Source organism: Nematolebias whitei, chromosome 12 (genome assembly GCF_014905685.2).
Source record: "Nematolebias whitei isolate Nwh7 chromosome 12, NemWhi1, whole genome shotgun sequence".
In the NCBI taxonomy this organism is placed as follows: Eukaryota; Metazoa; Chordata; class Actinopteri; order Cyprinodontiformes; family Rivulidae; genus Nematolebias; species Nematolebias whitei.
In genome coordinates this window covers 35,953,486-35,965,800 of record NC_056509.1, presented here as the reverse complement: position 1 = coordinate 35,965,800, position 12,315 = coordinate 35,953,486, and the positions used below count along the sequence as shown (strand labels likewise).

General features: G+C 37.3%; 1 protein-coding gene across 1 annotated transcript; it reads left to right on the top strand.

Annotated features, from left to right (window-relative positions):
- The first annotated feature begins 3,798 nt into the window (after positions 1 to 3,798).
- Positions 3,799 to 12,194, top strand: tmem181 (transmembrane protein 181). Its single transcript, XM_037685493.1, has 17 exons — positions 3,799 to 4,166; positions 5,992 to 6,095; positions 7,137 to 7,198; positions 7,939 to 8,029; positions 8,168 to 8,310; positions 8,472 to 8,588; positions 8,698 to 8,778; positions 8,912 to 9,011; positions 9,860 to 9,990; positions 10,076 to 10,167; positions 10,243 to 10,300; positions 10,380 to 10,482; positions 10,565 to 10,616; positions 10,693 to 10,775; positions 11,165 to 11,254; positions 11,337 to 11,403; positions 11,505 to 12,194. Exons 1-17 carry the CDS (start codon positions 4,033 to 4,035, stop codon positions 11,587 to 11,589), a joined length of 1,593 nt encoding a protein of 530 aa, XP_037541421.1. The 5' UTR covers positions 3,799 to 4,032; the 3' UTR covers positions 11,590 to 12,194.
- Positions 12,195 to 12,315: the final 121 nt, after the last annotated feature.

The following is a 12,315-nucleotide window of genomic DNA, read 5'->3' as shown; positions in this document are numbered from 1 at the left end:
CCCCTCTCATCTGACCCTGAGTTTATCTGGAATTTGAAGGCAATTCCACTAAAGGGGGCCTAATTGTTCAATTTGAGCTGTATAAGCTCTCGGGGTAGATTTAATAAAAAGAAAATTGAAACCACAGAGAGAAATACAATCTCACTGCACTACACAGTGCTGCCACTACATATGGTGCAATAGGCGTTATCAGCGTTTGTAAACGCCGCCAAATCTGCTCCGTTTGGCAGTCAGTGGCACCCTCCAAGCATGTAGGGCCAAAGAACTGAGCTTGGGTAATCATGCAAATAAATGCTGCTTTAGATAGAAGATGCTTGTAGATTAAAGGGGAGAGGGAACGTCGAGGTGCAGTTTTCAATAAAAGCAGCAGTAATACTTGAAAACCACACTCTGGAGATTAAAGGTTACTTTTTTTCCCCCAGAGCGCACAGGTACTACTGGGCACTGAAATCCATTGCTGTATAAAACTTTAGTGAAACAGTTATCACATTAATAGACTGCTTTTGCTTATATTTTATTAAATGACAAAAAAAAAAAATTGGTATATAATGAAAGTTAGGAGGGTTTATTTGTTTTTACTCTGTCATTCCTGTTGTTGTTTTGTTTTTTTATCTTAATGTGCCCTGGCTGGGATTGAAGCTGATATATGCATCATTTAGGAGCACTATTAAGAGGTGAGACTTTTCACTGTAAAAATTTACAAAAGGTAAATAATACGGCTGAGGTGAGGTGCAGTCGATCTTATTGAAGTTTGCAGGTTGAGGAAACATCTGCTACATGGAATAATTTATATGTACATGTTTGTTATTTAGATAGAAACTTTTGCCTATATTGGTAATAGTAAAATACCCTCTCATCAGTTTCCTTACCTGCTTTGATTGGGAGACTGAATTTGAATATTGCCGTGCACTTCAAGTGGGAGTGGTTTACACAATAGCTTTGGCTGACGTATCTCATACTTGGATATCTAAATATGGTGACAAATGGGTGCCAAAGACGTCGCCACAGCCTCGGCTGAACCATTTAACCTCTGGTATGAAGTGGGGAAAAAAGTCACCTGCTGTCACTTCTGTGAAGTGAGTATGTATTTGGAGGTAGTCTTTGCTCTTTAAGAACACTAAACATTTAAGCATGGGACAGGAAATATTTTTGTATATTTCACCTATGCCATTTCATGCTCTTCTCAGAAGTCGTGTAAATAAATCAGTCGTGTAAATGTAAAGATATTTAGGCGACTTGGACACAGTTTTCTGTTTACACCTGCCTCCACTGTTTTAATTTCAGGTGTGGAGTAAAGCTGTAATACTGCTGAGGTCAACAGTAAGAACCACAAAGTAACTGTTGTTGAGCTGAAACCTTTGTCACTCAGTTTAGTAAGCCTCCATGGAAAAATGAAGGTGTGGACATTTGTCTACTTGGTAAGCTGATTTTGTAACCTGAACTGCTGGTTTATGTTTTAAACTATAGATCCCTTACAAGAAAAATGAGCAGTAATACATGAAAAGGCACGTTATAATGTATAATTTCATCTATAATGAAGAGAAATACCCAGACTAAACAAAGCTAGGCAGGTCCACCTCAAAGATTTGTGTCAAAACTGCAAGTTTTCTAAACCTAAAGTGCGAACGAGCAAGCCTAGATGGAAGTGGAAGTTCATTAATGGGAACAAAAGTGATTTGAACCAACTCTATTTTGGTCTGATGGTGAGATCCATGCATTCATTTCTGTGATCCTTCTCCATCTCAGCAAGCTGCATGAATGTTGGTAATGGGTTGTAGGAAAAAAAAAAAAAAAACTTTCAAATCTTGAAAAAAAGATCACAAGCATGTCATGAAAAACAAACATTGTGTTGTGCAATATTTTGTATAGGGAAGAAACATGTTGCTTTTTTTAAATCACATTTTAATACTAATTCTTTTATTTTTTAAGTTCAGTATCTCAGATGCTGATCAGTCCATTTTATTTATGAGATTATTTCCCAACAGAGGTAAAAGTGTCTTTTCATTCTGTAAATGTGAAAATTTTGAACATTTTTTTTTTGTGTGTTGGTGGATTTGCAAGAAGTAACTCGAGTTGTAAGATGGGAATGTGGGGTTGTTTGGGGGAGTGGGGAGAACAGGCAGTTTCAGTTTAACATGTTGAAAAGACCTGAATGAGTAAGTTGCCCTGTTTGATGTAGTTGGTAGACTAGTTTATAGAGTGTAAGTGTCCAGTAACGGTGTGTCTGGATTCACCTGTGCAGTCCATCGATCCTGTCATTGTTAAACTTGTTTTCTTCATATGTGTTTGGTCATCACTCCATACACACACACACACACATCATTCACATGGGTTCATTTGTGGAAACCATTCGGTTCATGTTCAACATGACCCATGGACTCTGTTAAGGATTCATTTTAAACAGATGATGACCGGTTGTAGATACTGTAGGTTTTAGTTTTTCTCTAGAAGAGATTTGTGCGTTGTATTTGTAGGTGTAGATCTAAAGGACGATAAAACACACTTGAAAAATTTTACGACTCTGATACGGTGACTGAATGTTTACGGTGGATGGATAGCAAGGCATGCCATGTAAATTATTTTTTAACTATATGTCACTCATCTTTTTAATAAAATGTCATTGAGGAAAAAACAAAAGTCTTGCCTTTTAAATTATGTATCTGGGGTTATTATTGGTATCCAAGATGATAGTTCAAAATATTTAGAGAAAAGGCCAACTTTGAAACCGTTTAGAAAACTGAATAAATCTATCGAAATAACCTAAAAAGGTCACAAAATAGACTCCTTGGGCCAGGGTTCAGGTAAGACTCATATGGTTTGTTTTACAAATGTACAATTTTCACCATGATCAGTTTTATGTTGTGAAACTGATAAATGTTAGTCACAGAATATTGCTGTTGTGTTGGGTTTTCTGGAGCTCTTTGTTAGAAAATCTAAATTAATTCAAAGAAAGGCGAAGTTGGGAGAGTTTGTGTTTTTAAATGAAAGAACTTCAAAAGTACTCATTGCAATGTAAAGAAGAATTTGTAAAGTAAAAACAATATATCGATGATTAACGGGTCCTTAAATAATTGTAAACTAACTTTGTGAATAACTGCATTTGTTTACTTACATAAACTGCTGATGTGACTGAAATTAGGTCAGCTATAGTGGCGTTCGTGGAAGAGCCTTTTGTGAACCAACTTCAGCAGTTCAGATGCGTTTGTACGTATTTACGCTCAGATTTGTTGAGCCTGCAAATAAAAAGACGGGTTGAAACGTTAAAATCACCGGTCCAGAAGAAATGCAAATACCATGTGTCTTTAGATGCCAAGCTCTACCCTTTGGATGCTCCACTGCCCTATTTGATTCCAGATATCATTATTTTTTATTCGATATTTGTTCATTCTCTTTTCTTTTAAGTTTAACAGCAGAGCCTCTCTTGTTTTTCCACATGGACGTCTTCTCTGAGCTTCTAAGCTGATTCAGCCATATTTACCTACCTACAATGTAGGTCATGCTTCCATGTAGTTCAGCTGAGCGCTTTGTTTACACTGAGTGCATACCTGCATTTCAGAACTGCATCAACACCTCTGGAAAAATAATGGAGTAAACCGTTTCAAACTGCACCTTTTGTTTTTCTTCTTTTTTTTATTTATTGTGTTGGATTTCATGTTTGAAAGGAGTACCTTAAAACTCCAACATGCTCCACCTGGCATTGTATTTGATTTCAGTATGACTCGTGAGCATCACTGCTGCAGCTCGTCCCTGTCCATGGTGCTGAAAGGCGATCACGTGACCCTCCTCCCGTTTGTTGGCGGTGTATTTCCGCCCCCTTTTCATTTTTAACGCATGTCTCCCCCTCCTATTTTTCCTCTTTCTATGAAGCGAGACAAACAGAACAGCTTGGGTTGCACTTTTCTTTATTTAATGGCCCCCTAACGCCCCTAAGGCCTCGGCGCTGATCACCGGTTTTCCCTCGTCGCCATTTCTTTCAGCCGTCTGACTCTGCTCGGTGGGGGGGAAATATTACTATTAATAATATTAATAATAATGGACAATGACTACTCGCCCGGCTTGGAAAATCCTCTGTACAGCGAGCTAAAATACTTTTGTAGGAAAATACAGGAGGCTTACAACGAGCTGAAGGAGGACCTTACACCTTACCGTGATGATCGATTCTATAGGTAGGTGATTGGAAACTGAGCAGCTAGCTCTCATTACGGGCCTACGATGCTAACAAAGTCGTTGCGTTAACGCTAAAAATGTTTTTGATTTGTGGACTTATCGTTTTAATTTTTATATGTGGACGCTAAGGAGATGCGGAAAAGCGGAAGCACTGAAAAAACTGGTACTGATCATCAGTAGAAACGATAACTGATGCGTTCAAATGTCATCATGACATTTGAACGCATCAGTTATCGTTTCTGCTCGAGACAAGTGTGGACGTCACGTCGCAATTTTAATTATTTATTTATTTAATCCGTATTTTTAAATGCAAACTAAACGTTAACTTGCCCTCCTGGGTTTATAAACATCAGAAAAACGCTTAGAAATCAAAAGTGGACGTTTACGTGCCGAGTCGTTCTGCTACGCATGCGCACAAAGCTCGTTTTCACAAAGGCGTCCAGTTCTCAGGTATCCCTCAAGACTTCTCAAACTTATGCAACTTATAATTAACATTTTATGTATCTCTATGATCATATCATAAAGTCCTTCAAAATGTTCTTAAAATCTATAAACATTGCGCGATTTTCTGAACATTAATATATTTGCTACTAAATTAATAACAAAAAACACTCAGATATTTGTAAAAAAAATTCTGAATACCTCAAAACGTTTAACACCCACAAATGTAATTTGGGTCCTCTATAAGTAGTTTAAAGAAATGACTGGCATAACCAAAAGTCTGCTTTGGATATTTATTATGAGCTTGGTGGAAAGTGAGTTTAACTCAGAAAATGGTTTAAATTCAAATTATACCTAGAAAAATTACTACATTACAAATATTTGAACCTTGTATCTTCTAAGATTCTAGGTATCATTTTCATTTCTCATAGAAACTGTGTATTTTAAATATTTGGGGCTGAAAGCCCATGAATTAGAAAAGTAGTGTATTTTGTCCTTGGAGCAGTGGTGATTGAAATAGCCAGATGGCATATTGGTTATTTGAAATGTTATTTTTGAGTAGAGTTTTGAATAATGGATCTCCACTAAGTATAGCAATAGAATGGCAAAAAATAAACGGTTAAAACAAATACAGTTTCATTTATCTTTTTTATAAATAGTCAATGCTGTGGGGATATTGGCATTTTTTTCCACTAGAAATACTATTTCAGATCTCTTAATTTTAAATTCTTACTTGTAGGAATATACAGGATGAACGTTAGACTAACAGTATTTTATTGAGTAAAAACTTTGCAAAAAGCTTGAGATTTGTTTGAAAATAGACGTCTATCCTATTTCCTTTTTCTCTTTTTTATGCAAAATCCAAGTAATTGTGCTTCAATTATTTTATCAATAGCTACGTGCCTAAATGGTTTTCTGGTGGGTGGCTCGGTAGGGGGTTCTGAAACAAGAACTGGACTAATAATTATGTGATATAAAGACTTGCCTTAATATCACGTGATAACTGGCTCCTCCTCCTCAGTGGCGAACGTTACGTTGACAGACTGTAGTTGTCGTGGGCTGATGTTGCTACACGGATGTGGATTCACGGTGAAAGTTTAACACTTTTTCTAGCTACAACTGCTGTCAGCCGAAAGAAATGGAGCTGTGAGTTTAATATTTGTATTCAGCGGACACACCCGTGATGTGTATTTGATGCATAAATTCACGACGGATAAATGTTCAAGCTCCCGTGCCGCTTTTTCTTTCCATCTGCTAGCATCTCGCTAGCATTGTGTTTACATTACATATCCGCTTTGACCACGATTCAAATTGTTGCAACAAATGAGAGCTTTTTGTCAGTTTGTGTTCGTGTTTATTCTATTCACTGTCTTCTCGTGACAGACTGGCCCCCATGCGGCTCTACACTTTGTCTAAAAGACATTTTGTCTTGGTTTTTGTGGTCTTCCTGATCTGCTTTGGCCTCACAGTCGTCATTGGAGTAGCAGGTCAGTCATCAGTGATCAGAGTTTATTTTCACAAATGTTTGTGCATACATAATATCAACTATATGTATAAATTGGTATTTTTTTTGTATCTATCAATAACTGTCAGCCAGATTCAGATAAAATAATACATTTTGGTACAGATGCTTGAGTTGAGGTGAGCCCATGTTACAGCTCACTGCAGGCAGTTTTCTTGTTTTGTCACAAAACATTGGGTCCCCACTTTTTTATGACAAAAACTTTTTTATTATCTTCTACCAAAATGAAACATGCTTGCAGTGACAAGTGACAAAGCACATTACCACCAACCTAAAGTAGAGAAAAATATCATAAATCGAAGGTTTAAAACATTTATGATCCACTGATAGTACAAGGTATTGTGTAAGCAGGTTTTTTTTTTTAGAAACTATATTGCTAAAAACTGCTATTGGAAATGACTCCTTTATACAGAGTGCATGCAACTACAACAAAAATGAGTATCTGGCCCTTTCAGGCACTTAAAAAACAAGTTAACTGCTGCAATTCTGAGAATGGTTAAAAAAAGGCAGATTTAGTAACAACAAAATTGTATTAACAATTATTCAGCAGATTATACCCAAAGCCTTCAATGGTTCTTAGTTACTCAGACTGAGGCCTCTGACTACAATGAATCCATCATAAACCTGCTTGTTGTAGGTCACCACTGACACCAGTCAGTTCATTCTGTCATTTTTGGATGCAACATTTTTTTCTCCTAAATGTAGACAGAACTTAGAGATGCATACTACAAATTAATAATAAATAAAAGTTAAATGCTATTGGTAGCTGAGAGTAATTTATAATCCATAAGTAATAATAATACATTTTCTGCTGTAATTTGTCTTCAAGCACATGAGCACAAAAAGCTTAAGTGGGGATGAGTTGGGTTTGAGGATTCAAATGGCAAAAGAGGTGTTTTTCAGGGTGTGGGGACTTGACTTTAGAAGTCCGCAACTCTCACAGTAAGTAGCAGAAAGATAACCTAATATCATTCATCCAACTGTTTTTTTTTTTTTTTTTTTTTAGGTCCAAGGATTATTGCTGAGCACAATTGTGATCAGTTAGTGGAAAACAATGCTTCTGTAAAGGTGAGACTTAAAAACAAAACCAGGTGTAGTTTCCAGCAACATGTTAAGTTGCCTGACAACTGACTTATGAAGCAAGTCATGTGTTTAACACCACAATATTATATAATTACTAATAACATGACATACGCTTGTTTCTCATTTATTTATTAAGAATTTTAGTACAGTATAATAAAAATAAATCCCCTGATGTAAGAAAGACTTACCTGCAAGATACAATTTGCTGGAAAGATTTTCTCCCTTAGTGAAAATTTCCTCCAACCTTTTTTTAAATACCAAATATTTATTGCACAAGAGTATAAAAATGTGTGCAGTCAGTGCTATCGTACACTGCATCAGTTCTTATTGAATATTTTTTACAGTTTTTTTATACCTATCTGCACATGATGCGTGTCTTACAGTGTGCAGCCAACACTGGCGTTTAATAAACTTGTTTTTAATATTTTCATACACAATGTCTTGTTGGTACAAGAATCTCATGCCCTTATGAATATCAAAAACTCTGAATTAACTATAAATTAACATATTACTGTTGAGTTCTGAAAAAAAGAGGTAAAATTAGATATTCATTGTAAAATTAGTAATTAGAACTATAGCAGCAACAACTAAAGCTAAGAAAAGGGTTGAACAAACACAAAAATGAAATATTTAGTAGCATATAAACTAAAACGTACAAAAATGTGTATAAAATATGCATTTTTTTTTTATGCTTTTTGTTTTGTTCCTTGACTGTATGTTTTCAGACTGGACCCTTTAATCTACTTTCTCCTCTTCTCACCACCTACAACCAGCAGCTGTGGCTCACCTGTGTGATGCAGGCTGAAAACAGCAACAGTAAGAACACAAAATGAGCCGTTTACCTCGACAGATCGCTGTTCAAAGTTTACATTTTTATTATTAACCCTACACTCTGATAGCATTACCGTTTATGCCTTCACACGTCTGATAAAGCATTACTGCCGTCTGTATCAGTGGGAGACTTCAAGCAGTCGTTTGAGATCAAAGTTGAGCTGAAGGGAGTGATGCAGGAAGCCAACGTGAGGCACATCAAGACGGTGCCGCAGAAATCACGGACACTCCACTGTGGCGCTGTAGGTGTCCATCAACATGCCAGCGTAGGCGACAATAATTCACACAAGAGTTAATAAAAAATATAAAGATGCTAATTAAATTTTTAGAGCTGAGATAAACGTGCTGAATTTGATCGCTGTGTTAAAATGGTTTCCACAGAGCAGATGTTGGCGTTCAAGACATGATTTGTTTTTTATTCTTCCAGAAATGTGATGAGATTATCATGCTGCATTTGGGTTACCTGAACTACACTCAGTACTGGGTCACAGTCCGCTTCAAGGGTCTTGAAAACATAACGTATGGAATCAAGGTCACATTTGTGGTAGGTGGAAAAAGACTGTTCTTGTCACTGGATTCAAGTTTACATGAATTTTACAACCTTTTTACCTGTTAGGTTTTGTTGTTGTTTTTGTTTGTTTGTTTTGTCTCAGTGGAAAACCTACAATCCCACCTTCTCCCAAGTGGAAATATGGTTCCGGTTTGTTTTTGTGGTGCTGACCTTCATGGTGACGGTAAGAACTTTACATTTACTACCAAAACCTCTAAAAAATGTCAGCATCCTAAATTCAGTCTGATTATTTTAGAACAAAAGACTGTAAACAGAACCCGGAATGACCAATTTAATTTATATTTTTTATGATTCAGTGCTTGTTTGCTCACTCACTGAGAAAATTCTCCATGAGGGACTGGGGCATGGAGCAGAAGTGGATGTCTATCCTGCTCCCCTTGCTGCTTCTCTACAATGGTGAGATTTTAGTTGGTGGGGAATGTTTACTTACCGGTACTTATTTAATCACTTTCTGAAAGCTGTGCAAATTATTATTAAACACCCAGTGTTTTGCTGGTTTTATTATTTGTAACAAAAATGTGTGTGATTTCAGAATACTTGCTGTCATCTCCATTCTTTGAGCATGTTAACCAATCACAAACATGGATTTATTCCTATTTTCCAATCAATGTTTAAATGTGTCGTTTATTGTCATTAATGTATGTTCCCATACGTTGATGTGCTCTGCATTTGACCATCACACGTGAGCTACACCCAGGTGGAGCAGCAGACAGCTGTTTAAGCACCCAAGGAGCAGTTTGGGATTTTGTGTCTTGCTCCAGGACACCACGATATGTGGGCATGGTGGGGAAGCAAACCTGTGACATTCTGATCCCAAGTCTGCAGCCCTACCACCGCTTCACAACCGCCCCAATAAGGCTATCATAGGGTAGTTTTTACCAAATGTAATACATTTTAAGACCGCATCCAGGAATTGGTAGGACAACAAATACTAATTTTAGTTCTTTAATGAGCCTGTGAATAAATCAGTGGAAAGCCAGAAATGTTTTGGTGGGTTCTGAATTGTGACAATGTCTGATCATTAGATATTTTTATACGTTTAATCTTTTTTCCCCTCGATCTAAACCTGTTCCTGTCAGAGGAGCATTTACAGCGTTAGGTGATTATGATGAAATACTCAGGTGAAACACCTTTATGAGGTTAATAAAACAAACCTTTTTTTTTTTTTTTTTTTACTTTTAGACAAACTCATCAACACGGTTTTCTAATCAAAGTGCTGTCAACACATTTTTGTGGTTGTTTAGATCCATTTTTCCCGCTGTCATTCCTGGTGAACAGCTGGTTTCCGGGGACGTTGGACGCTTTTTTGCAGGCTCTCTTCTTGTGTGCTCTCCTGCTCTTCTGGCTCTGTGTCTACCACGGCATCAGGGTTCAGGTGGGAGCACGCCATCCATCACTGATCCATATTTTCAGCTTTTTTCTTCAACTCGTCGATTATGGTCTTTATTTTTTCTCTTTAGGGCGAGAGGAAATTCCTCACATTCTACCTGCCCAAGCTGATTATCGTAGGTCTTCTGTGGCTCTCAGTGGTCACACTTGGCATATGGCAAACGTAAGTGTTACCTATAAATTTGATTCTAGCTGTAACTCAAACCAAGACAGAAAAGATCTTTGTTTGACATTTCAGGGTTAATGAGCTCCAGGATCCCACCTACCTGCACAAAGTGGATATTGCAAACTTTCAGGTAAAACATTCGCCTTTTGTGGCTCTTTAAAGAACATCCCAGGAAACAATGTAAGTGTAGTAACGTTTTGTTTCTTCAGGGTATGAAGGTCTTCTTCCTGATTGTTGTAATCTTCTACATCCTCTACCTAATATTTCTGATTGTCCGAGCTTGTTCTGAACTGAAGAACATGCCTTACTCAGGTATCCCAGCATCCCTCAGTACTCCAAATTAGTTTCAACCACAGCTTTTAACATAACATTAATTGGTTTCTTTCTTTACTAGATCTCAGGCTAAAGTTTTTGACAGCACTAACGTTCATAGTCCTCATTATAAGGTGCGTTCAAGAAAAACCATTGTTGTCTTGTTAAGTTTTCGATTTGAAACTTTTCCAATCGGTCTCTTTCTTCTAGCATGGTCATTTTGTACCTGAGGTTTGGTGCCAAGGCTCTTCAAGATAATTTTGTGGCTGAATTATCTACTCATTATCAAAACTATATCCTTTCAGCAGTGTTTCATTTTGGTCCCTTTCAGTTCAGCTTAAGATAATCTGGACCATAAAATAACATAGCCATTTTACCCGCTTCTTCCTTTCCAGGTCGTGGGGGTCACTGGTGCCCATGTCCAGCAGACCCTGGACAGGTCTCCAGTCCATCTCGGGGCCACAGAGAAACAAATGAGACTGCTATTCACTCTCACACCTAGGGACAATTTAGTTACAAATCAGTCTAACATGCATGTATTTGGTTTGTGGGAGGAAGACGGATTACCCGGAGGAAACCCACGTATACTGGAGGTAACATGCAAACTGCACCCAGAAAGGACCCCAGCTGGGATTTGATCCAACAACCTTCTAACACGTGTTCCTCCTTAATTAAAAAATACCAGCTGAATTTTTATCCTTCTACGGTCTGCTCAACTTCTACTTGTACACATTAGCGTTTGTGTACTCCCCCTCAAAAAATGCCCTTTATGGTAGGTAATGCTTTACTTTGTAGTAAATTGGAAGACTTTTTGCAGTGTGTATCTAATGAGTATGTTAATCCAACTTTGTCAGACTCTCAGCTGAAGGATAATCCAGCTTTCTCCATGTTAAACGACTCGGATGACGAAGTCATTTATGGGTAACAGTCCTATTCTGTCGTTTTTCTGAATCATCGGTTGTTGTTGATCGTTTCATGTAAACGTTTGCAAACCTAACTGGTCTGTTCTCGTGTTTCTACAGGAGTGATTATGAAGACATGCCGTTACAAAATGGACGCGCTAACAAAGTAACTGCCAAATATCAGGATGAGAGCGACAGCGACTGAAGACTTAACGGCAAATCGCTCTTCCTGTGTCTCCCAGTTGAACACTATGATGGATGAATTGCAATAGATTAACGTGTGTGCAAACAAGGTGAGAGTGCACATGTAACTTAAAATGATACTGTAAGTGTACACAGATATATTTTTAAAAGAACTCTGCTGAATGTACTGTACTTTTGAAAGTTAAGGTGAACACTCAACAACAAGGGCAAGATCAACAGAAAATAGTTTTTACTGATATTGTGAACAATTTTCCTCTCGTAAGCAGCACTTCTTCCCAACTTGATTAAAAAATGACCAGGAAAAGTGCTACTAAGAGATGAGGGTTCACGCAGACCCACTGTTATTTTTAATGCTTTGCGGTAAGCCAATGTTGTCTCTTAATACTTTTGTTCTTTATATCATTCCGTTCTGCTCTCTGAGAGTCTGAGGATCAGAAACCACTGAAAGATACAACTCTAACATTATAGTGACGGTAGGAAGTAAAAGGTGTTTGTTATTAAATCCTCAGAAGTGTTTAATTGTATAGAGAGCCTTGGCTATATAAGGTCTTACTATTTTTGAAAAGCAGCTGTAAATTTGCACTTTTCACAATTTTTATTTATGTTGCCAAAAATTGATTTATTATTGTATTATAAGACGATGTATATGGACACATTTTCATGACTTTATTTGACTTTTTCCTGAACTCTGTGCTTATGAGACTACTGCTCTGGTACTTAAAAAATT